Source organism: Scyliorhinus torazame, chromosome 18, assembly GCF_047496885.1.
Source record: "Scyliorhinus torazame isolate Kashiwa2021f chromosome 18, sScyTor2.1, whole genome shotgun sequence".
NCBI classification, from domain to species: domain Eukaryota; kingdom Metazoa; phylum Chordata; class Chondrichthyes; order Carcharhiniformes; family Scyliorhinidae; genus Scyliorhinus; species Scyliorhinus torazame.
The window spans coordinates 124,416,978-124,443,686 of record NC_092724.1 but is presented as its reverse complement, the minus strand read 5'-3'; the positions used below and the strand labels follow the sequence as shown (position 1 = coordinate 124,443,686).

The 26,709-nt window shown below is 44.7% G+C and overlaps 1 protein-coding gene across 3 annotated transcripts; it reads right to left on the bottom strand.

Moving 5' to 3' along the window:
* Nucleotides 1–212: 212 nt before the first annotated feature.
* Nucleotides 213–26,709, bottom strand: LOC140395486 (uncharacterized). 3 transcript variants are annotated; one of them, XM_072483281.1, is made up of 8 exons: nucleotides 26,321–26,673; nucleotides 26,016–26,080; nucleotides 15,375–15,471; nucleotides 14,982–15,293; nucleotides 13,680–13,934; nucleotides 6,793–6,945; nucleotides 1,757–1,795; nucleotides 213–1,671 (listed from the first exon to the last, which is right to left on the bottom strand). In XM_072483281.1, exons 3-8 carry the CDS (start codon nucleotides 15,445–15,447, stop codon nucleotides 1,658–1,660), a joined length of 846 nt encoding a protein of 281 aa, XP_072339382.1. In that variant the 5' UTR covers nucleotides 15,448–15,471; nucleotides 26,016–26,080; nucleotides 26,321–26,673; the 3' UTR covers nucleotides 213–1,657. The 3 variants fall into 3 exon arrangements, with proteins under 3 accessions (XP_072339382.1, XP_072339385.1, XP_072339384.1); XM_072483284.1 differs by lacking the exon at nucleotides 1,757–1,795 and having other exon boundaries at nucleotides 26,321–26,682; XM_072483283.1 differs by lacking the exons at nucleotides 213–1,671; nucleotides 1,757–1,795 and adding an exon at nucleotides 12,312–12,474 and having other exon boundaries at nucleotides 6,819–6,945; nucleotides 26,321–26,709.

The window sequence follows — 26,709 nt, the reverse complement described above, 5'->3', positions numbered from 1 at the left end:
TGACCCAGAACCGGGGTCGAACCTGGGACCTCAGCGCCGTGAGGCAGCTATGCTAACCACTGCGCCACTATGCTGCGCCTCAGCTGTTGTTAATTGTTGAGTAAACCCAATCCCAGAGGGAAACCTAGCTTACGGACCATAACCCTTTTGTTTTGTATTCTAATAATGAGGAGAAACCATATTGACTTCAGCAGCAAGAAATCCAATAACACTTTTAGGATTTTAAAAATTAAAAGTATATGATTTATTGATAAGACGCAGAGATATATAGGTTTTATTACAGCAAAATATATTGTTCCCCCATATATAAAAAAGCATGCATTCTCACGCTAGTTACAGTAATTGCAGCCATGTTCATGCTCAAATAATCCTGATTTCCATCAGTCTCTGCTAATGCTACAGCAATACGTGACTTTCCCATTCTAACTTCCCCTGAGTATATTGAGAGTGTAATTTCTATGAGGAAAGTCTGGTTAATTGACAGAAACTGCTTCCACCCGAATATGCTGAGTATAAAATCTGAATTTACAAGAAAGTCAGGCTTAAATTGGCGTGGTATTTTGCAACCATTTCATGAATCATCACACTTATGAGGTCGGAGCTCTACTTCGATTCCAAGAAATGTTAGTCTGCAAACAACAAGGACTGCAGTTTTTATCAATTTCAGCTGTAGATATATCCCACATCTGGTCAGCAGACTTATTACTTTCTCAGTGTTCACACGTATTAGTAGGATCCAAGTCAGTTGGGGAAGCTGGAACCAAGATGCTTTTCTTTATTGAGAGTTTATTTACCTATACAAAGAGGGGCTGTTCAAGTCTGAAGTCCTGACACATTTTGATCCAAATTTACCCCTGCAGCTGGCATGTGATGCATCTCATTGTGGGATTGAGGCAGCGGTTTCCCACATAATCCAGAGATGAAGAGAAGTTGATTGTCTTCACATTGAGGATCTTGAATAAAGTCTAAAGCAATTATGCGCAGATGAGTAAAGAGACCCTAGAAATCATTTTTGGAAAAAAACGGTTCTACTGGGTGGCATGGTGGCACAGTGGTTAGTATTGTGCCTCACAGTGCCAGGGACCTGGGTTCAATTCTGGCCTTGGGTCACTGTCTGTGTGGCGTTTGCACTTTCTCCCCGTGTCTGCGTGGGTTTCACCTGGGTGCTCCGGTTTCCTCCCACAATCCAAAGATGGGCCGGTTAGGTGGATTGGCCATGATCAATTGTCCCTGAGTGTCCAAGAGGTTAGGTGGGGTTACTGGGATAGGGTGGAGGCCTGACCCACGGAAGGTGCTCTTTCCAAGGGTCGGTGTGGACTTGATGGGCTGAATGGCCTCCTTCTGCACTGTAGGGATTTTAGGATCTATGATTTTGTCTCGCAGCTCTCTCATCCCCAATATCCCAGCCATCCCTTAAGTATATGTGTTCAAAAACAATTACAACCCATCACCAGTTTTGTAATCAACATGACAGTAATCAACTTTAGCAATGTAATTGACAAAATATTTGTAATTAATGTAATTGCAACATGTTTATATATATTTTGAAAACAAGTGAATTTCTATTAAGGACTTTGGCATATGTTGATAAAATATTTTATTGTGATTAGGCATAAAAGAAAAATCAATTCGAAGATGAGTATCGTCCAGGTCTTCTTCACTTGGTATTCTCTGTTGGAAATAAAGTTCAATGATGAAATATAAAGTAATTCTACTTATTTCAAATTATAAAATGTATTCTGAAAGAGTTGCATACCAATTAGGTTAGTTGTTGTTGATTTGGATCGGGCTCGTGCTAGCAAAAATGAAAATATTAGTTTTCAAGCAACTTTTATATTAGCAGGAGTTTACATTCATACATAACATCATATATTGAATAGCTTTCCTGCAAACCTTCTTTCTGGTCATTACATTAAAGCATGGACAAGACATGGGGCAGGATTACCTGGCCCGCCAGACGCGTGTTTCTCGGCCGCACGCCGTTCGCTAGCGGCAGGATTCTATCTTCCCACCAATTATCAATGGGATTTCCTATTGAAGCCACCCCACGCCGCTGCGAAACCCACTGGCGGAGATACGCTGCCGGTGGGAAAATTGAATCGCAACTACCGAAGAATCGTGGCCATGATCTGTTAGTTAGTAGTGGAACAATCTACAAAGTTAGAACCCCACATATGTGGCTTTCAAGATATTGAATGACCTGACAATCATTTGGGAAATCAAAATATGTTCAATTTAATGAATCACTTCCCTGTAGCCCCATGAGCTCAGAAAGTCGGAACACTCGATGATCCGATTCGGCATTGAGTATCAATGAATAAAGATCAGATGATCTCATGAGGTGGTTTAAATTCGTTCAGCTGATCTCAGCCAGAGCAGTTACTGGGGATGATAAATTACACTTAGTACCTTTCATCTAAGCTTGACTACATCAATCAAAATTTTATTTCCTGATTGATATTCAATGACTTTGGTTGGAATAACCTTTCCATCATCAAGATTGACTATTTCAACCTACCTGTGTCATTGTTTCAGCCCATCTACTGCTCAAACTCTCATTTATTCCTTTGTTCATTCCAATCTCAAATATACCAATCCTCTCCTGGCTGGGCTCACATCTTTCACCCTCTATAAACGTGAATTGATCCAAAATTCTGGTGCCTATAATCCGACTAGCATCAAATCTTGTTCACTCATCGCCCACCCCACCCCTACCCCCTTGCTCGCTGACTGATATCAGCTCCCAGCTCTCAAAGGTATTTAATTCCTTTCCTATTCTCAGCTCTATCTATCTGTGTAACCTCTTCCATTCATAAGGTCCTATGAGAACTTTGCATTCCAAGGGTTATGAACTCTTGTGCCTCTCCACCATTGGCGACTAGGCTTTTGTCTGCCTTCGCCCAAGCTCAGGAATGATCTCCTAAAGCCTACCTCTTTATCCACCTCTTTCCTTTCGTACAACATATTATCCACCTCTCTCCCCCCCTCCAGAATAACTTCAATTTTCATGCCCCCCTGAAGTGTTTTGGGATGTTTGACTCTGCTGAGGGGACAATGCAAGTTGTTTTTGGTGCTGAGGAAAAGTAATAGTGCTTTCTCATGGGGAGAAAACTGGACTAAACTCAGCTATGACCATCCTATTTTCATATGGGCTGACCATAATGTTCAGGCGTATGGGTGAAGAGTGATCACGTTGACAGGTATCGAGCGTGGCGCAATTTTATACAAGAAGAAGATTTTAGCAGGTGGTGGGGCTTGCTGTCCCCCACCTGAAGAGTTGGTAGGGAATGCATCATTACTGATGCCAGCTGCCCCTCAGTCTTTTACCTAGTGATAATTGGCTTGAGGTGTGGTACCACCCGACTCTCAGGTGGAAGTCTTGGGTCAGAGAGCTGTTGGCCAATCTAATTGCAGGTGACGCCGTAGGCAGTCCCTTAAGCTAAGCCCTGAAGCCAGGATGCAGGTAAGTATTGGGGTTATTGGGCCAGAACAGAAAGGGTGGTCTCTGGAGGATTGGGAGGATTTGTGGGTGAGGAAAGGGGGAGGGGGGGAGGAGAGAGAAGGTAGACCTTGGGTGGGAGAGTGCCCACTGTTAAACGTGGATCGGAGAGGCCAACCGGGTAATGTAGCAGGCCACCCCACCTTCAAACCTACCGTCAGAGGGCAGTTAGATTCTCCCCCGTGAGTCAGAGGAAGGAAGAGTGTTGGGAGGGGGTGGTGGGGGAGGGGGACTTAATGCAGCGTTGGGGAAGGAAAACAAAATCTTGGAAAGAACTTCAGCAAAAACATAAGAACATAAGAACTAGGAGCAGGAGTAGGCCATCTGGCCCCTTGAGCCTGCTCCACCATTCAATGAGATCATGGCTGATCTTTTGTGGACTCAGCTCCACTTTCCGGCCCGAACGCCATGACCCTTAATCCCTTTATTCTTCAAAAAACGATCTAACTTTATCTTAAAAACATTTAATGAAGGAGCCTCTACTGCTTCACTGGGCAAGGAATTCCATAGATTCACAACCCTTTGGGGGAAGAAGTTCCTCCTAAACTCAGTCCTAAATCTACTTCCCCTTATTTTGAGGCTATGCCCCCTAGTTCTGCTTTCACCCGCCAGTGGAAACAACCTGCTCGCATCTATCCTATCTATTCCCTTCATAATTTTATATGTTTCTATAAGATCCCCCCTCAGCCTTCTAAATTCCAATGAGTGTAGTCCCAGTCTACTCAACCTCTCCTCGTAATCCAACCACTTCAGCTCTGGGATTAACCTAGTGAATCTCCTCTGCACACCCTCCAGTGCCAGTACATCCTTTCTCAAGTATGGAGACCAAAACTGAACACAATACTCACGATGTGGTCTCACTAACACCTTATACAATTTCAGCATAACCTCCCTAGTCTTAAACTCCATCCCTCTAGCAATGAAGGACAAAATTCCATTTGCCTTCTTAATCACCTGTTGCACCTGTAAACCAACTTTTTGCGACTCATGCACTAGCACACCCAGGTCTCTCTGCACAGCAGCATGTTTTAATATTTTATCATTTAAATAATAATCCCTTTTGCTGTTATTCCTACCGAAATGGATAACCTCACATTTGTCAACATTGTATTCCATCTGCCAGACCCTAGCCCATTCACCTAGCCTATCCAAATCTGCACTTTTTGCTTTACCACTCATCTTAGTGTTGTCTGCAAACTTGGACACATTGCCCTTGGTCCCCAACTCCAAATCATCAATATAAATTGTGAACAATTGTGGGCCCAACACTGATCCCTGAGGGAACCACTAGCTACTGATTGCCAACCAGAGAAACACCCATTAATTCCCACTCTTTGCTTTGTATTAATTAACCAATCCTCTATCCATGCTACTACTTTCCCCTTAATGCCATGCATCTTTATCTTATGCAGCAACCTTTTGTGTCGCACCTTGTCAAAGGCTTTCTGGAAATCCAGATATACCACATCCATTGGCTCCCCGTGATCTACCGCACTGGTAATGTCCTCAAAAAATTCCACTAAATTAGTTAGGCACAACCTGCCCTTTATGAACCCATGCTGCGTCTGCCCAATGGGACAATTTCCATCCAGATGCCTCGCTATTTCTTCCTTGATGATAGATTCCAGCATCTTCCCTACTACCGAAGTTAAGCTCACTGGCCTATAATTACCCGCTTTCTGCCTACCTCCTTTTTTAAACAGTGGTGTCACGTTTGCTAATTTACAATCCGCCGGGACCACCCCAGAATCTAGTGAATTTTGGTAAATTATCACTAGTGCATTTGCAATTTCCCTAGCCATCTCTTTTAGCACTCTGGGATGCATGCCATCAGGGCCAGGAGACTTGTCTACCTTTAGCCCCATTAGCTTGCCCATCACTACCTCCTTAGTGATAACAATCCTCTCAAGGTCCTCACCTGTCATAGCCTCATTTCCATCAGTCACTGGCATGTTATTCGTGTCATCCACTGTGAAGACCAACCCAAAAAACCTGTTCAGTTCCTCAGCCATTTCCTCATCTCCCATTATTAAATCTCCCTTCTCATCCTCTAAAGGATCAATATTTACCTTAGCCACTCTTTTTTGTTTTATATATTTGTAGAAACATTTACTATCTGTTTTTATATTGTGAGCAAGTTTACTCTCATAATCTATCTTACTCTTTATATCTTTTTTAGTAGCTTTCTGTTGCCCCCTAAATATTTCCCAGTCCTCTAGTCTCCCACTAATCTTTGCTACTTTGTATGCTTTTTCCTTCAATTTGATACTCTCCCTCATTTCCTGAGATATCCACGGTCGATTTTCCCTCTCTCTACAGTCCTTCCTTTTTGTTGGTATAAACCTTTGCTGAGCACTGTGAAAAATCACTTGGAAGGTTCTCCACTGTTCCTCAACTGTTTCACCATAAAGTCTTTGCTCCCAGTCTACCTTAGCTAGTTCTTCTCTCATCCCATTGTAATCTCCTTAGTTTAAGCACAAAACACTAGTGCTTGATTTTACCTTCTCACCCTCCATCTGTATTTTAAATTCCACCATCTTGTGATTGCTCCTTCTGAGAGGATCCCTAACTATGTGATCCTGAATCAATCCTGTCTCATTACGCAGGACCAGATCTAGGACCGCTTGTTCCCTCGTAGGTTCCATTACATACTGTTCTAGGAAACTATCGCGGATACATTCTATAAACTCCTCCTCAAGGCTGCCTTGACCGACCTGGTTAAACCAATCGACATGTAGATTAAAATCCCCCATGATATCTGCTGTACCATTTCTACATGCATCAGTTATTTCTTTGTTTATTGCCTGTCCCACCATAATGTTACTATTTGGTGGCCTATAGACTACTCCTATCAGTGACTTTTTCGCCTTACTATTCCTGATTTCCACCTAAATGGATTCAACCTTCTTCATAGCACCTATGTCATCCCTTACTATTGCCCGGATATCATCCTTAAATAACAGAGTTACACCACCTCCCTTACCATCCACTTTGTCCTTCCGAATAGTTTGATACCCTCGGATATTTAACTCCCAGTCGTGACCATCCTTTAACCATGTTTCAGTAATGGCCACTAAATCATAGTTATTCACGATGATTTACGCCATCAACTCATTTACCTTATTCCGAATACTACGAGCATTCAGGTAAAGTACACTTATGTTGGCTTTTTTTACCTCTGTTCTGAATCTTAACACCTCGATCAGTAACCTCTCCTAAGTTATATTTCCTCTTAACCTTTCTCCTAATTTTCCTTGTCGTTGCCTTTGCCTTTAGCAGAACTAGTATTGTACCTCGAGGGATTTGATGTCTCCAGTCAAAGAGCAACATAATTGTCAGAAGAGTAAAAATGATCATGATGAAGCCCAGCGATAAATAAACACCAAGAGTTGTTACTTTTTGTTTTGTTGACTGAATATTCTTTTCAGTTTTAGAACAGTCCAATTCTGAAATGACAAAGACATAATTGGCATGTTTAATTACAGTTTATATCATGTACTCCTCAAGCTTTAATTTAAACATCTTTTGTGGAAAACTGAATGGAGCAGATTATATTAATTCATGAGATCCCATTGTCATGGGTGAAGTGACTCGGGTAGTAGTGACAGCTACTTCTGCACAAGAACTTCCTCTGGATGATTAGACCTTGCTCTTGGCCACATTATCAGAATTAAGTGGCACTCAATGAATATGACTTATTCAGATTCATTGTGTTGAACGGTTATTGTAATACTGTACCCTTATCATCATGTAAGGTGATGTCCCCTTTAAGACCGGGCTTGGAACCCTGGGGGACTCCGCCTCCGGCTCCGCCTACCTGGGAGTCGTATATAAGGGGCCGCACCCAGTAAGCACCCATCTCGGCACCAGGCTAGTTCTTAGCTTATTAAAGCCTTCTTTACTGTTTTACTCTTTAGCGTCGCTATTGAGGGTACAACAATTTAATAAGCTAAACTACATCACGATGGACACAGGCCTAAAACCTGAGAAGCTCAATCTCGAAGCACGGACACCGGAGGCAAAGGAAATTTTTCAATACTGGCTCCAATGCTTCGAGGCCTACCAGGAGTCCTCAGAGACTCCCATCCTGGGGCCATGCAAGCTGAGCCTACTCCACGCCCGGGTGAGTCACAGAATCTCCACCACGCTCGAAAAGGCGAATACCTACGATGAGGCGGTTGAGATACTACGCAAGCGGTTTGTCAAACCCATCAATGAGGTACATGCCCGCCATCTGCCGGCAGCGCTCGGGGGAAAGGCTAGACGAATTCGTAGAAAAACTCACCGCGCTCGCCAGGAACTGTAATCATCAGGATGTGACGGGGGAAATCCATATGAAACTGCACATCAGAGACGCTTTCGTGTCCGGCATCCGCTCGACCAACATCCGGCAGCGACTACTTGAAAACGGGGCAAACGACCTCCAGGACACGCTAACGCTCGCCACCTTGCTGGAAGTGGCCCGACATAATTTAGACCCTGCGAGCCCCCCTCGGACTTCCCCAGACTCGGCCACGTTACGGGCCTGCGCCGCGTGGCGACCCGCCCAGAACGGGGTCACATCGTGCAATTTCTGTGGGCGGGGCCAGCACCCACGCCCACGCTGCCCAGCCCGCTCCGCCGTCTGCAGCGACTGCGGGAAGAATGGGCATTTTGTGAGGGTCTGCCTGGCCTGGCCCAAGGGCCAGAAACACAAAGAACAGCAGGCCTGAAAATCAGGCTCACAGGCCCGCAGGCCTCGCAACGCGGCTGCGCATTGACCCGACACGCCCCCTTCTGACACGTCATCTGCCTCGTTCGAATCATGGGGGCGGCCATCTTGGTGGCGGCCATCTTCTCGACCCGACGGCGGTGGCCATTTTACAAATCCGACTCGGCTGAGGACTCGGACTACCCACAACTGGGAGCGATCACCCTCGACCAAACGCGGCCAAAACACCTGCAGAACTCTATGATGCAGGTCCAGGTCAAGGGGCGCGACACTCCATGCCTTTAAGACTCCGGGAGCACGGAGAGTTTTATTCATCCAGAAACGGAAAGGCGCTGCTCCTTGCGCACCCATCCCATGTCCCAAACCATAGCCCTCGCATCCGGGTCCCACTCGGTCCAAATCAAGGGGTATTATATTGCGGATCTCTCGATCCAGGGCGCCGAATACACCCGTTTCAAACTGTATATCCTCACTCACCTCTGTGCCCCCCTGCTGCTCGGACTGGATTTCCGGTGCAAGCCACCGAAGCCTGACACTGAAATTCGGCGGACCTTTGCCCCCCCTCACGGTATGCAGCCTTGCGACACTGAAAGTCGCACCCCCCTCTCTATTCGCGAACCTCACTCACAACTGTAAGCCCGTCGCCACCAGGAGCTGGCGGTATAGTGCCCTAGACATGACTTTTATCAAGTCAGAGGTCCAGTGTTTACTGGGAGAGGGGGTCATCGAGGCTAGCAACAGCCCCTGGAGAGCACAAGTGGTGGTAGTCCGGTCCGGGGAAAAGAAACGGATGGTCGTGGATTATAGCCAGACCATAAACCGCTTCACGCAGCTCGATGCGTACCCCCTTCCTTGCATAGCAGAAATGGTAAATCGGATCGTCCAATACCGGGTATTTTCCACAGTCGATCTCAAATCCGCCTACCACCAGCTCCCTATCCGACCGAAAGACCGCCTCTACACTGCTTTCGAAGCAGCCGGCCGGCTCTTCCACTTCCTCAGGGTCCCCTTCGGCGTCACAAATGGGGTCTCCGTCTTCCAGAGGGCGATGGACCAAATGGTGGACCAGTACGGCTTGCGGGCTACATACCCGTACTTGGACAAAGTCACCATCTGCGCCCATGATCCGCAGGACCCTGACGCGAACCTCGAAAAGTTCCTCCAGACCGCCCGAGCCCTCAACCTGACCAATAACAAGGAAAAATGCGTTTTCCACACAACCTGGCTAGCCATCCTCGGCTATGTCGTGGAAAACGGGGTTGTGGAAAACGGTGTCCTCGGTCCCGACCCCATGCGCCCCCTTAAGGAACTTCCCCTCTCCCGCAGCCTCAAGGCCCTCAAATGGTGCTTGGGGCTTTTATCCTATTACGCCCAGTGGGTCCCCAAATATGTGGACAAAGCCCGCCCACTCATAAAGACCACGATATTTCCCCTGTCGGCTGACGCCCGATCGGCCTTCAGCTGCATCAAGGCTGACATCATCAAGGCGCTTTGCACGCGGTGGAAGAAACTATCCCTTTCCAGGTAGAGAGCGATGTGTCAGACATCGCCTTGGCTGCTACCCTCAACCAGGCAGGCAGACCAGTAGCGTTCCTCTCCCGGACCCTCACCGCCTCCGAGATTCGGCACTCTGCAGTCGAGAAGGAGGCACAGGCCATTGTGCAGGATGTCCAACACTGGAGGCACTACCTAGCCGGTAGGAGGTTCACCCTCGTCACTGACCAACGGTCGGTAGCCTTCATGTTTGATAACACACAACGGGGCAAAATAAAAAACGATAAAATTTTGAGGTGGAGGATCGAACTCTCCACTTACGATATCAAGTATCGTCCAGGGGAGCTCAACGAGCCCCCAGATGCCCTGTCCCGTGGCACGTGCGCCAACGCGCAGGAGGACCGCCTGCAAGCCATCCACAATTACCTCTGTCACCCGGGGGTTACCCGGCTCGTCCACTTTATCAAGTCCCGCAACCTACCTTACTCAACCGAGGAGGTCAAGGCTATGACCAGGGCTTGCCTTCTACCGCACTTCTACCGGCCAGACAAGGCTCGTCTCGTGAAGGCCTCGGGGCCTTTTGTGCGACTAAGTGTGGACTTTAAGGGCCCCCTCCCGTCCACCAACCGCAATGCATACATCCTCACCGTCATCGATGAGTTCTCCCCCTTCCGATTTGCCGTCCCCTGTCCCGACATGACCTCAGCCACCATGATAAAGGCACTGCACAGCATCTTCACCCTGTTTGGTTTCCCCGCTTATATCCACAGCGACCGGAGTACATCGTTCATGAGCGATGAACTACGTCAGTATCTGCTCAGCAAAGGCATCGCCTTGAGCAGAATGACCAGTTATAACCCGCGGGGAAATGGGCAGGTAGAGAGGGAGAACGCAACAGTTTGGAAGGCTGTCCTTCTGGCCCTACGGTCGAGAAGTCCCCCAACCACCCGCTGGCAGGAGGTCCTACCCGATGCCCTACACTCCATTAGGTCGCTCCTCTGCACGGCCACGAATGAGACCCCTCACAACCGATTGTTTGTCTTCCCCAGGAAGTCCACCTCCGGAGTCTCGCTTCCACCTTGGCTGACGGCTCCGGGACCTGTTCTTCTCCAGAGGCATGCGAGGAGCCATAAAATGGACCCCCTGGTCGGGAGGGTCCGATTATTACATGCAAATCCCCGATATGCCTATGTCGAGTACCCCGACGGCAGTCAAGATACGGTTTCCCCCCGGGATCTGGCAACCGCTGGTTCCCCCACTACAGATGCCCCCTCCCTCACGGCTCCCCTGTGGGATCCGGCACCCACTTCTCCCCCCCCAACCCCCGGTCCCACTCCCCGTCGGTGGACACCGACCGCGCGCGCCCCCCCCTACACCATCCCTACACCCCCCGCCGGCGCCGGCACCGCTACCTCCAGCCCCAGCTGTGGTGATGTGCATCAATGTAAATGCATGTAGGCTAACTAGACACTAGAGGGAGCACCAGAAACATCACACACACACACTCAGCCAATAGATCATTTAGATAGGAGACGACCAATGGACATTCACGATACACACGGAGGTGACACGACCACAGGGGGGCATTACACCAACCCATATATAAAGGACACCACACACATGATCTGCCTCTTTCTAGTGGAGACAGTCAGTGAGTACAGACACAGGGTTGATTCAATATTACACCCACCACGTGGATTGCAGCAACTGGTTAGTCAGTCTGGGTAGCTATAGTAGGATTAGTAGTAGTGTCGAACCCAAGTAATAGAAGTGTAAATAGTTTAATAAACGTGTTGAAGTTATCTCCACGTCTGAACCTTCCTTTGTCAAGTGCACCACAAGGAAGCCGCTTATGTTACACCTACAACATAACAAATCACCAGCTATTTCCCCTGCGCCCCGATCCCCTACCCCGACCCGGACCAAGGCACCGAGCACCGTGCTCCCGGACGTACCCTCAACTAAGATGTCCGTGTCCGCCGCACCACCGCCCGAGGAGGTTAATGAGGACGATCAGGCCGCTGAAACCAATAGACTTGTGATTCCACTTCACCCCCGCCGGACTTCGTTTTTTTTAAACAGGGGGTGAATGTGATGAACGGTTTTTGTATTACTGTACCCTTATCATCATGTCAGGTGATGTCCCCTTTAAGACCGGGCTTGGAACCCTGGGGGACTCTGCCTCCGGCTCCGCCCACCTGGGAGTCGTATATAAGTGGCCGCCTTGCAGGTGGCACCCAGTAAGCACCTGTCTCGGCACCAGGCTAGTTTCATAGCTTATTAAAGCCTTCTTTACCGTTTTACTCTCTAGCGTTGTTATTGAGGGTACAACATTCATTTAGGATTCGGGAAACAGGAAAAATTTGACAATGTGTCAACTGCAGAATGGATTTCAACAATATAACTGGTTTGCAGCAGGACATGCCAAGTGGAGTCGAGGGCTTGCAGGCTGGAGTACAATGAGGAGCAGAAATGATGTAACAATTTAAATAAGATTGCAGATTTTAAAAAGTGCTTGCAATCTAAAACATTCAATACTGCCCATATCTTAATACAAAATGGAAACAAAAATGCATATTGGGTACAAGTATGTTCCTAGGGATTTACCCTCCAGCCATTAACCTCCATTCAGAGTAGCCTTGCTTGTCCAGAAGAGGCATCGGGCCTGCCATTTTCCTGGCATTACTGCGGAGTTTCTCATCTTTCTTAGGCTCAGTGCTGGACTTCACATTCTCCGGCATCCAGCGAGATAGCTTGCCACCTGGAATGGCTGAGAAATTCATGACGGTGACCTTGATACATCTGCCCTTGCAACAGCTTCAGTACTACCAAGAAATACCTCTGAGGGTTGCTATCATCAAAACAAAACTACACCTTTCCTTAGCCTTACAGATGACAGTAGAATTTTAGGATGAGCATTTTCACTAAAATATCTATATTATTAATAATAAAATGGTGTTCCTTTTTATGGCATTATTAACGTTTGAAGCAATATTGGGCCCAACTGCAAGGAAATGTAAGTCAGTTTGAGTTTTGTGGAGCCAATGGAAATTTAATTTGGGTGCATGGCAAAGAACTAAATTCTGGGATTGCATTTGGCTTTATTCACAGAATCTCCTCTGAGGGGATTTTCGAGTTATTTAGGGAGAGTGTCGTTTGAATTTTGTATTGCTCATGGTGAAAGTTGCTGGGGTTTGGGAATACTTTCTCCAGACAGTATCAAAGTGGGAAGTCCAAGGTTAAATACCAAAGAGTTTTGTTCCAAACAATATGCTTTCAGTTCTATCTCAAATAAATGCCTTAACTTAAAACTCAGTTCATTCATTCCTTACAGTACTGGCTAGTTTCCATTTTCCCAGTTGCAGCTAATCTTACATCTCACTTAAAAAATACAGCAAACACTAATTTAAAGAGATAAGCATATATTGTGACATTTCTGACCTGCTTCCAATCAACAGCATAATGAATAACTTTAATTTAACTTAACTTTAGGATTTTTAAAATTTAGATTAGCCATGAAATTTCCTCAAGATGTAGCTGTCTGCCTCGAAGGGAAAAGTAATGTTAAAGAAAGCTCCACTTCATGTGTTAAATGGAATAATGCTTTTGTCCTTCTAGAACGCAGCCATCTGGCACGGCTGAGAAATTCACGGGGGGAATCACTGTTACTTTTCAGGATCAGAGATCAAAAACTCACTTTAACTTTTCCCTTCAGGCTTCATTCAGATTATCAGCCTATCACATTAACCCGTTTGGATAAATACGTTTTGCACTATACCCATAAACACATTACTTTTCCATGGTCAACTCAACCACATCTCACTAATGATTTTATTGTATGTGAGCTCTTGGGTCAGCGTCACTTGCAGAGATATTTCCCTCCAGATGTTTCTTCCTGCATCTGTACTGCACAACGAAAAGCACGGGGAAAAGAAACCTTACATTTCAAACTGAAGTAAATATATCAAAACTCACTTGCAGATTTGCATGCATTTTCAATGCATACAGAGCAACTATGGTTTATGGAACACAATTCGCCAACGACTGAAAGGTGAATGGTGAGGTTGTACAACTTATCTTCTCTTTGTAAACTGCTGTAATTAGCAGTCAAATTGATTCCATTTTCAGTCTGCCACTGAAGTTTTGCCAAGGGATATCCAAGTGTAGTACAAGAAAGTCCTTTTTCACCACCTCGGTCACTTTTGGTCACTTGCGGCACAGTATATGGAGCTGAAAAGCATGTTTTACAAGTTTAATGTTGCAACTCAGTGATGTATAGCTGGATTAAATAAGATCAACACCAATCTTTCCAGTAGCATCATAAACACTCATTTCCCAATATTTCAATACAGACCTCATCGGCCTGTACTCACTGCATTATTCACGTCAGAAGCCTCATTATTTGCCCAAATAAACAGAAGGGGGCAGAGTAAAATGTTGATTTTAGATGACTAACTTCCAATGTCAATTTCCCTTCCCTAATAAAAGCAGTGACTACTGTTGAGGTATGATGATATGTGTGACAACACGTCTCGAGTACCTAAGCTAAGGTAACGTTTTTATTCATGAATCATGAAAAGAAGTGATGATATGATCTTCAATAACTGGGACCTTAAAACCAAGTTGATCACAAGCACACCTAATGTCTACTCATGCATACTTCCAGAAGGGCGGCATGGTGGCACAGTGGTTAGCACTGACGCCTCATAGCACCAAGGTCCCAGGTTCAATTCTGGCCTTGGGTTACTGTTTGTGTGGAGTTTGCACTTTCACCCCGTGTCTGCATGGGTTTCCTCCGGATGCTCCGGTTTCCTCTCACTATCCAAAGTAGTGGAGGTTGGATGGATTGGCCATGCTAAATTGCCCTTATTGTCCAAAAGGTTAGGTGGGGTTACCGGGTTACGGGGATAGGGTGGAGGTGTAAGCTTAAGTAGGGTGCTCTTTCCAAGGGCTGATGCAGACCTGATGGGCCAAATGCCTCCTTCTGCACTGTAAATTATATGATTCCATGAAGGGACCATTTGACAGAATTTAGGAACAGGAACTCTGGCTGATAATATAGATCCACCTCTGGAAGTGCATGATTAGCAATGATAAATAATCACAAGGATTTGACCTGCCTTAGGATTGTGAGAGTGTACTTACAAAGAAAAGACCAATGTTATAAATAGCTTCTTTACTGGTGTAATTATATTAGTTTTCATCTTCAATGTCAATCTGAAACATTGTAATCTCTTATACTGTTCTGTTGACAAAGAAGAGATTTTCTTCACCTACCTTTAACCAAAAGGTTTATTTCTGCTTTGCTATAGCCACCTGCTCCACAGTCTAGCAAAATATGATATTTCCCTTCGTCCGAAATTTCTGTTTCCTCAATTAACAATGAGGTAGTGTTTGAATCTGTAGAACATCGTCCTTGTTTCTGAGCATTAGCTTTTTCCTCTGTACATAGGTTTTCCGTTTGGTGAGAATAGGACCAGTTACTCTGACATGTTTGCCCTGGTTGTGATTCGTACTTACAAACCAAAACAGTGCGGTGATTATATATTCCTGTGACTGAACTCTCACACCGCATTGTTGTAAATTGTTCTGAAAAAAATGTGATGCCCTTTTAGCATTTACACATAGAAATACAGAATATAGCAGAAATGATATACCAGTAATACTTACTATTGGCTTCAATGGCCAGGGAGAAGAAAATCACAATAAAACAAATAATGTTTGGAAAATGATAAGTAGCCATCCTTTTTTCAGGGCTTTTAGGAACCTGTTTAAAATATTGGAATAATACACATGTTATTACAAGTGAATAATCAGTTTTGGAGATAATTGTTTTTAATACTCTGATATATCTTTGAGTTTGCCACAAAAAGAAAAGAAATGGAGGTGCCCAAACTCTGATTTCTTATAAACACGATGAGAAGCTTTATTAAGAGGAGTTGCTCATACAATCTAAGCTGGAGAACTCGTGCTGGTAATGTAGCTTCTGGCTACCACTCACTCTTCTTGACTGAATACTCGCTTTTTAGAGTTTGGTTCTCTCCTAGCAATTTGTGCTTGTTGTTGGCGTTTGACAAAATCAGAAGTATCAGGTAATATCAACAAATTGTGTACGCTGTTTTCTCCTGAACCACAGCATTGCTGGTGAACTCTGTGTTGTTGTGTGTACGGTGTTCTGGCAAGACATTGGGAGTTTGTTTACTCTTCTTGCCAATGTGCCTTGGTCCTTTGAAGCCTTGATGGAATGTTTCAATGATTGACCAAAATGTTAGGCCAATCCATTTGGTGCAGGATGGTATGGAGCTGACCTGATGTGCTGTATACTGTTTTCCTTCAGCTAGTCTTCAAACTTCTTTGAAGTGAACTGAGTACCATTGTTACTCACGACCTATCCGGTGTTCCAAATCTTGTGAATATTTGGCCTAGCTTCTCAATGGTTTGTTGTTTCATCGTAGATTTCAAGATAACGATGTCTGGCTACTTAGAGTGTGCATCCACAATCACTAAGGACATGTGACCCATCATTGGTCTGCATAGATGTGAATTCTCTACCATGGCTGTGTCGGCCATTCCCACAAAAATAATAGATGCAGCGGTGGAATGTTTCTTAGTTTTGCACAGGATTGACATTGCCCCACTTTCTCATCAATTTGAGAATCTAACCCTGGCCACCCAAAATAACTGCATGCCAGTCTCTTCAGTCTCACCACTTCAGGTTGTCCCTCGTGTTTATTCGATTTGTTTATTCTCACGCGTACTGACGTACAGTGAAAAGTATTTTACTGCATGTGGCTCAAACAGATCATTTAGTACATGAAAAGAAAAGAAAATACAAAACAGGGCAACACAAGGTACACAATGTAAGTACCTAGACACCGACATCGGGTGAAGCATACAGGAGTGTAGTATTGATCAGATCAGTCCATAAGTGAGTCTGGTAACAGCGGGGAAGAAGCTGTTTTTGAATCTGCTTGTGCATGTTCTCAGACTTTTGTATCTCCTGCCCGATAGAAGAAGTTGGAAGAGTGAGTAAGCTGGGTGGGAGGGGTCTTTGATTATGCTGCTCGCTTTCCCAAGGCAGCGGGAGGTGTAGATAGAGTCAATGGATGGGAAGCGGGTTTGTGGGATGGACTGGGCTGTGTTCATGACTCTCTGAAGTTTCTTGCGGTCTTGGGCTGAGCAGTTGCCATACCAGGCTGTGATGCAGCCACATATGATGCTTTCTATGGTGCATCTGTAAAAGTTGGTAAGAGTCAGTGTGGACATGCTGAATTTCCTTAGTTTCCTGAGGACGTAAAGGCGTTGTTGTGCTTTCTTGGTCATCGCGTCGGCGTGGGTGGACCAGGACAGATTTTTGGTGATGTGCACACCTAGGAATTTGAAGCTGTCAACCATCTCCACCTCAGCCCCGTTGATGCAGACAGGGGTGCATACAGTACTTTGCCTCACAAAGTTGATCAAGGACTTTACTACACAAGTACGGAGGAATAATAACTCCGATTCCCCACAATAAAACTCCATTCTGAACTGTCAATTCAAGTCTTTGTGTCATGTGTGGCATGAGGTCTGGATTTTTCCATCGAATGTCTGAGAGCTTTATTTTTTGGACCACATCCATCACCTTCCCAATCACTGGATCAGTTCTTGTATACCTCTGTACTTGAGATGAAGTCACATATACATTATCCACGAGTATGAAATACAGGACGTTGGTGAAATGTTCTTCTGAGTCATGCTTGACTTGAAATGGCAATCTGGACAAAGCATCAGCATTTGCATGTTGCTCTGAATTGCAATATTGGATATCGTATGTGTGTGCCCACAATATTAAAGACTTATCTCCGTAACTTTATAGCTGCTAAAGAAGGAATAACTTTATCCGGCTCAAAGATTATTGTCAAGGGTCGATGATCCATCAAAAGAGTAAAGTGACATCTATAAAGGGAATGACGGAACCATCTTAGCCCAAACGTTATGCTCAAAACCTCTCTTTCTAGCTGAGTGTAATTCATTTCTGCCTCAGTAAGAGTTTGCGAAAAGCAAACACTGTCAGTCGTTCCTCTACTTAAAACATTATGTATGAGACAACTGCACCAACCCCATAGCATGACGCATCGCAAACAAGTTGTAACTGCAGCTTGGGATAGTAGTGAATCAACAGATCTGACTCCTCAAAGGCATCTTTTACCTCATTGTATGCATTTTCACATTCTTCAGTGCCATACCTATTTGGCACATAGCCAAGTGTGTAAAGGCTGCAATCGTGTTGTTAATTTTGGCAAGACTTTACCATAATAATTGATTAATCCTAAAAGCGACTTAAGTTGTGTCACGTATTAAAGACACGGCACTTCTGAGATTGCTTTAATTTTCTTTGGCTCCTTGTGTAAGCCATCATTCTCGATGATGTGGCCAAGATAATTTATTGATGTTGTGAAAAAGTTGCACTTTTTCTTTTTTACTCAAAGATTATGGTTTTGCAGACATTTCAGAGTACCTTTCAAATTTTTCAAGTGTTCCTGTTCACTCGAACGGGTGATGAGAATGTCATCTAAATAACATTTTGCCCACTTAGAATTTGACCCATTGACCTCTGAAAAAGAGCAGGAGCAGATATTATTCCAAAGGGCCGTCTTCTGCAACGAAACAGACCTTTGTGCGCCATGCTAGTGAGGAGCGGCTGCCACATTCATTTGTAAATACGCCTTTGATAAACCAATTTTACTGAATTTCTATCCTCCAGATAGTCCAGCAAACAAATTTTCAATCAGCGGCAGTGGATAGTGATCTGCACACAATACCAGGCAAATTGTTGTTTTATAATATCCAGATATTCTCACTGAGCCATCACATTTCAATACAGGAACTATTGGTATTGCCCATTCACTTGCAGAAACTGGTTCGATTACTCCTGTTTGATTCTTTGCTTCTCTGCTTGGTTCTTCTTTGACTTTTGGCCTAATAGTGTATGGTGCAGCTCTAGCTTTGAGATATTTTAGTGTACTGTTTGGCTTGATCTTTAAATGCACTTAGCTCCTGCCATGGAGCCGAGTGAATCTTCGAACACCTTCTAATACTTCTCCAGGAGTTGTATGTTGTTCTTGAACTCCACTAGTTGATTTACTGATTCCCAGTTGAATTTATGCTTTATAAACCATGTTCTACAAAATAAAGCAGGAACATTTCCATGGCTACTGTGAAGAGACAACTCCACTACGTCTATAGACATCTATTTTCACCATAATGCATCCTTTTAAGATATGATATCTTCAGTGTACATACTTAAGATCACATTTGATGGTTTAAAGTCAAATACTTCAATTTTGATTAAAGATTCTGTCAGGGAGGGCAGCACGGCGGCACAGTGGTTAGCACTTCTGCCTCACGGCACCGAGGACCCAAGATCAATCCCGGCTCTGGGTCACTGTCCGTGTGGAGCTTGCACATTCTCCCCGTGTTTACATGGGTTTCGCCCCCACAACCCAAAGATGTGCAGGGTAGGTGGATTGGCCATGCTAAATTGCCCCTTAATTGGAAAAAATGAAGTGGGTACTCTAAATTTATTTGTAAACCAAATTCTCTCAGGTATTAACGAAACAACTGAGTCCTTTTCCATCTTAATTTGATGACCATTAAGTTTTGGATATGTCAACACCGACTCGGCACCTAGTTTCAGCTCCTGCAGTTGCTTGGGTATATCATCTTCTGCATGGTCTTGGACTTGATCTACTCATTTATAGGCAAGACCAGTCTGTTTAGATGTGTTTTCTTTCTTGCATATCCTTTCTTTTTTTAAATAAATTTAGAGTACCCAATTATTTTTCCCAATTAAGGGGCAATTTAGCGTGGCCAATCCACCTAACTTGCACATCTTTGCGTTGTGGGGGTGAAACCCATGCAGACACGGGGAAAATGCGCAAACTCCACACGGACAGTGATCCAGGGCCGGGATTCGAACCCGGGTCCTCAGCGCCATAGGCAGCAATGCTAACCACTGTGCCACCGCGCTGCCCTAAAATTCAGCACCTCCCGTCGGGGAATTGAACCCCGGTCTCCCGTGTGACAGGCAGGGATACTAACCACTATACTAATGATGAACTTTCTTGCATATTCTTGGTGTAAATGAAAGTTTCTGAGCCCAACATGCACTGATAATCTGGCCCTTTTTGCCACAATTCTTGTACTTATTTTCTCTACTCTAGCATTCCCCCGCTGAGTGTCCAACCATTTTGTCCCCTTTCAGCCTTGTTTCTTGTGGTATCCATTTTGTGGATATTCACTCCAGGTCATATCTGTGAAGCTTCTTTCATTGCTCGCTCCATATATGTGGCAACCTCCCTCGATGCTTTGAGAGCTAAATCACTAACAGTCAGTGGCTCCCCCTGAATATCTTCACTGTGAGTCCACAAACCAGCCTATCATGAAGCATATCATCATGCGCTGCACTAAATTCACAGTATTTTCCTAACCTTGTAAAGTCGCTGTGAATTGTAAGATGCTTTCACATTCTTCCTGACTATGGTGGTGAAAATGAAACCTTACTGCAATCAATAACAGTCTAGATGAGACATTCCCTTCTAAAATTTTCATGATTGCAAAATAGGCCTTATCTCCCAGTTTTGTTGGATGAACTAAATTTTGCAGCAGCATACAAGTTTTATGTCCTATCGAACTGAAGAAGATTGCGACCTTTCGGTCCTCTGGTATCTGATTCGCTATAAAATATAATTGGAAAATTTCCTCATAGGAGTTCCAAATCTGACAATCTTTATCAAATGCACCAATGGTGCTCATTATTCCTGCCATTTTGGATCCTGACTCTTCGGGTCAATATTTCAGCCACTTTCTCCCTTCTAATTCTTTTGAATATCTGGCACATATGGTCCCCTTATCCACACAGTAGCTGAGATTTATTTCCTTTATGCTTTACTGTGGTTTGGCTTTTTCTTGAGTAGTGGTCTGTACAAAGTTGAAGACTGCTGAATCCCTGTTCCCGTAGCCTGTTTAATGTTGCCACGTATGCAGTCTCTGCAACCAAGACTCTATCCCTTCAACGCAAGCAAGTTTTCGAAGAGAAGATTAGTGCTGAGGATCGAGGCAAGAAAACCGTAAGACATAGGAGCAGAATTAGGCCACTCAGGCCATTGAGTCTGCTCCGCCATTCAATCATGGCTGATATTTTTCTCATCACCATTCTCCTGCCTTCTCCCCATAACCCCTGATCCTCTTATTAATCAAGAACCTATCTATCTCTGACTTAAAGACACTCAGTGATTTGGTCTCCACAGCCTTCTGCGGCAAAGGATTCCACAGATTCACCATCCTCTGGCTGAAGAAATTCCTCTTCATCTCTGTGATCACTGGAATGAAGAGCTTGTCATAGGAGGAGCGGTTGAGGACTCTGCGTCTGTACTCGTTGGAGTTTAGAAGGATGAGTGGGGATCTTATTGAAACTTAAAGGATACTGCAAGGTCTGGATAGAGTGGATGTGGAGAGGATGTTTCCACCTGTAGGAAAAACTAGAACCAGACCTCAGACTGAAGGGATGATCCTTTAAAACAGAGATGAGTAGGAATTTCTTCAGCCAGAGGATGGTGAATCTGTGGAACTCTTTGCCGCAAATGACTGGGTACTATCGCTCCTGAGTATTCTGCTCAAAAATAAATTAGGCACTTACATAGTTTTCCGAATATGCCTACATGGTTACACTGTCGTCTCCACCTATGCCTATGTTGCAATCTGAACAGATTACACATTGGCATAAAACACATGCCACAGATTCCAGATAACACAGGATCCTTTCTGTACCACTAATCTGGTAAACATGACCTTGTCTTAACTACCCACCTGGGAGCCAAACTAGCAATGCATCAAATTGTCAGCCTATATCTGATACTAACATCTGCAACAGCAATGCACGCACTTCATTCTGGGATGGCGGGGGTGGAGGGGGTTCGCAACATAAATCACAAATTATCAGTGTTAAAAGAGACTATTCACAGCAACATAAATCTCTACAGTGCAGAAGGAGGCCATTTGGCCCATCAAGCCTCCAAAGGAGCATTCCTGCCCCCTCCCTGGACCATGCCCCAGTCCTATCCCCATAACCACACCTAACCTTTTTTTTTTGACACTAAGGGACAATTTAGCATGGCCATTCCACCTAATCTGCACATCTAGGGCAGCACGGTGGCGCAGTGGTCGCACTGCAGTCTCACAGCGCCGAGGTCCCAGGTTCGATCCCGGCTCTGGGTCACTGTCCGTGTGGAGTTTGCACGTTCTCCCCGTGTCTGCGTGGGTTTCGCCCCACAACCCAAAGATGTGCAGGGTAGGTGGATTGAACACGCTAAATTGCCCCTTAATTGGAAAAAATTAATTGGGTACTCTAAATTTAAATAAATAAATAAATAACCTGCACATCTTTGGACGATGGGAGGAAACTGGAGCACCCGGAGGAAACCCACGGAGACACGGGGAGAAAGTGCAAACTCCACGCAGTCATCCGATGCTTGAATTGAACCTGGGTGCTTGGCGCCTGTGAGGCAGCAGTGCTAACCAATGTGCCACCACGTATTTTATTATATAGTTTCTTGCGTACAACTGTTGCTTACACATTGTTTTAAAAATTTTTTTTAGAGTATGCAATTATTTTTTTCCCCCAATTAAGGAGCAATTTAGCATGGCCAATCCACCTAACCTGCACATCTTTGAGTTGTTGGGGTGAAGCCCACGCAAACATGGGGAGACTGTGTTACACATTTAAAATAATGCTAATAGAGCTTCAAATTGCACAATGGAATACTATATGCAAATAGATAATTGTTTTTTGATCTCATTTCAATTGTTTAAACTAGTTACATTAATATTACTGTTAGAATATCGGGGGAGGAAGTTCAGGAAATGCAATCAGCGTTTACAGTCTGTACCCCACCGTGATATTTCTAAATCATAAACATTTAATTTCAGCTGGTAGCACTTACCAACACATTTATAGTGGTAACTTGCACTTTTGCACTGAGAACAGATATTGGAAATCTACTTATTTATTGGAACCTCACATTTTTAAATATTTTTCAATAGAAAGAAGAGTTTTTTTCCAAGCATGTTCAGGGAGCGTGGAGGGCTACGAGTAATTTGGGCCCCTTAAAGAGAGGTGTAGATATTATTGTAAACAAAAATCAGGAAATGGCAGAGTTTTTAACTATTTCCTTTGTACTGATCTCCACATGAGAGGAAGAAGATAAAGTCTTAGTTGTAGGAGAAAAACTAAAGATAAATCAAAGGGAGGAACTTTGTGAGATTGCCCCACATCCCTCATCACTTTGGATCATCAGAATCTATCAATCTCAATTTAAAGGGTACAATTAATCTAACATCAATGACCATTTGCAGAAGATAGTTCCAAACTTTATCACTCATTCTACAATTGCACTCACTCTACGGTCAGATTCAAAATTTTAGAATTGAGATTGGTAGATTTTTGTCAGTCAATTATATTAAGGGTTATCGAACTGTTATGATCAGGTGAGGTGAGATCGAATAGCTCCCCTTTTTCCCATTTCCTCAATTGATCAAAAAATACTTTTTTTTGTCTTGAAAAGAATATCCTTGCTGTTTAGTGAGTACCAACTTACATGCTGTGATTATAAAATATACAATCGGACAGCATTCATATTTTTAACAAAGACAGAGGTTATCTTTATTTTCCCAAAACTAAGCAAAATAACTCACAGATGTTTCAACTTTCACACAGACACACAAGAAGGTAACACATGCACACCAATATCGCACAAGTGGGGAAGGATAGGTTGGTCAAATTGGAGTCCATAAAAATAAAAGGAATATAGAGTCTGTAGTTTGGTGATTTGGCTGGCTTAAGGCTGAAAGTGGCAGCCTTCCGACTTTATTTTGGTGGCCCCAATGCTTCCAATTTAAAGATGCAGGCGGCTGATTTTCCTGGATATGATTGTGCTGGGTTGAATTCTTTTAAACAGTGTAGCGCACAATGACTTACGCGAGACGAGAAGCGATGAAGTCGATCTAGGCTTTATTAAGCGAGACTTGTCCCCAGCAGCTCAGCAACAGAATGAGGCTGCGGGGAGAAGCTCGAGCTCTTATACTCCGCCTTCAGGGCGGAGCCAGAAGTTGGCAGATCCAACCAGAACCCGGGACCTGTCAGCCAATAGCTCTCGGCTTCACAGGTACCACATTACCCCTAATACATACCACCACATTCACCCCTTGTTTAAAAAGGAACCCGGCGGGGTGGTGGTTCGCATTGTGGTAAGGGTTTACAAGGCTGGCCCTGGAACAAATTTTGGACTGTGTTAATACAGCTTTAGCCCTACACTGGGCTATGTACAAGTTTGTGAGAACTATTTACAATACGAGCAAAAGAAATTGAGTTTAAGGTATTCGAATTATAACTTGATGTGTTCTTGAATGGGGATCTCCCTCTCGGTTGGATTCCATTATCCAAACAATTAGGCTTAATGGCTTGTCTCCACTAGTCGAATATTCCAGGTGATTTTCTTGATGCTCAGTAATGGGGACAAGATACTTGCTTTTCTCATATTACCCAAGTCATTATTTTGAATGGATCTTGGCAGACCTACTGTATAGATCCCAATATTTTGCACTTCGAGTGTACCGTGATGTAAATTGGGGGAGCCATCTTTAGCTGTAAGCGCAAGTCATTTTTAGTCCTTGTGTCTACAAAGTCAGATTTTAAAATTTCAATTCATGTTTCCAACAGTGGGTTAATTGACACAATGCACATTATCAGGAAGGTACCCTGGTAAATTATAACAGGGTAAATTAAGACATGGGTCAGTCCTGATTTAATTAAATGGGAGAACAGGCTTCAGAAGCCAAATCATCTTACTTGTATTCCAATGTTCTAAAGGACTGCAACAGTTAAAGAAAACATGATTGAACCGCTTTCCATCAAATTAGTTTTAACCAACTATTGGCCCTGATAGTCCTCCAACCCTTTAGTCTTAGTGTACTGTGCTTGCCTGGGCTCAAGACATGGTTATCTGGTCACTTGCCGACACCTAGAATGGGCCAGGTTTGGTATGGCTGGAGAACAGACAATCACCAATAGTCCAGGATGATGAGGAGAAATGGGAGATCATGGGCGGGATTTGCCATAATCGCCGATCGGGCGAAGAATTCCTTCTTACTTCGGAATCAGGGGCGGCACCTGTTTGACGCAGGTTTTGTATCCTCCGCCCCGCCCCCCCTCCGAAATGTCTAGCACGCCATTGGGACCGTGACAGCGCATCAGCTGAAGGCCCTCCCCTGGTGCTCCGTCCCCGATGGGCCGAGTTCCCGACCACGCTGTTGAAGTGCGGTCTCAGCGGTCGGGAACCCGGCCTGGTGTCTGTGGCCTGTGCCGCCACAATCGGGCGTGAGCCATGCTGTTGGCCAGGGGGGCTTCCGCGAGAGCTGGGGGAACTGGTGGGGGCTGGCCAGGGGGGCACTATGTGGCAGGTCAGGTCTGTGCACGGCCGGCACCATGTTTTACAGTGCAACTGCTGCAGGCTGTCGCTGTGCGCATGCACGGCCATGGACCCGGCCATTCTCAGGCCGTTTATATTGTGGGAGCCGGGGTTTTACTCGGTGCAGCTGCTAGCCCCTCACGAGTCACAGGATCAGTGAGGGGTCGGCGCCGATTCTTTTGACGTGAAATGCCACAGTTCCTCCGCACTTCATCTCAAAAACGGTGAATCCAGCCCCATATGATTTCCAGACTGGTTCTGCTCATCGGATAGGGTGCGATAAGAGTCAAATTTTCCAGAAGTTTCTTCACTCTTTCTCATTTGGACCTGGGTTCGATTGGAGAGATGGGATGGCTGTGAGAGAGGGAGGGTGGTGGGTGCTCTGTCAACCCCAATTACGCCCCTATCCAAAATGGGAATGGAAACCAGGCAGAGTGTACAATAGGCTCCTGATGCTCTTGTTTCCCAACTCCGTCCAAAACAGAAAAGCTATTCCAAATATCAGCGAATTCTACACTTGTCTCTAAACAAGCAAAATATAGAAAATCAGGAAATTCTGGAAAAAAACTGGTTCGCTCTGACAGCATCTGTGGAGAAATCCAGCTCTGTGATCTGTCAATAGAGCTCAAGAATTTTTGTCAGCAAAAGATTAGAAACAATGCGAGACTTTTGTCAGGTTGGTATACATGAAAGACGCTGGTAAAAACTCTCAGTGAAGGAACATACACACAACAGACTGCAGAATGCAACACGCAGACGACACAACACACAGGCTACCAACAACACAGACTTGCTGCTCTTTTTGTACCTGAGGTCTGGTGAAGGTTCCCTTTCATTGAGAAGTATGCAAGCGATGCCTCCACGGACCAGGATCTGAAGTGAAAGAGGGAAAAGGCGGCATTGAGCAAGGTGAAGGAAATCCCGCAGACCCGTTTACAAGAAATGCCCGAATGGTTTCAAAGAATCTCCCAACAGCGCCACTTTCAAGCACTTTCCACAGACACCGAACTCAATGGGCCATTGAATAAATCTATCCACAGAAAAATCACTCATTCAGAACGCTTTACTGAAAAAGACAGCTCCAAATTAATTGTGTGTTAGACATAATTTTACCTCATACTATTTTGCCATTGTTGGATCTCCGGCAGCGGGATATGTCCTGAGGAATAATACAATTCTGTGTCGATCTTGCAGCAGCTTCACTTTCTGTCGACGTGTTCAGATTATTTAAGAACATGCATTCTGACCAATTTACTTTTCTCTCACACAATTAGAAAAACAGTGCGAGGCGGAAGTTAGACCGATACATTTTTGGTATCGTTCCTTTCAGCATTATAATTCCTCGCCAATTCTCTTCCTAGTTACTGCCAACCGAGTTTCGGTTTCATTATAAAACAAGCTGGGAAGCTGGTTATCGCCCCCCAGTTACTGGGTCACGTGTCATTTAAACTTGCATTTGTTCGTAATCAATGTGCATCATAGCCCACCGATCCATAGTCATT

Coding starts and splice junctions, on each gene's coding strand:
- LOC140395486 (XM_072483281.1), bottom strand. CDS start 15,447: ATGGCTACTTATCATTTTCCAAACATTATTTGTTTTATTGTGATTTTC. Junction 6,946..13,679: donor AAATGCATGCAAATCTGCAA/GTGAGTTTTGAT, acceptor TTGTCATTTCAG/AATTGGACTGTTCTAAAACT. Junction 1,796..6,792: donor GAGACATCAAATCCCTCGAG/GTACAATACTAG, acceptor CATTTTTGCTAG/CACGAGCCCGATCCAAATCA.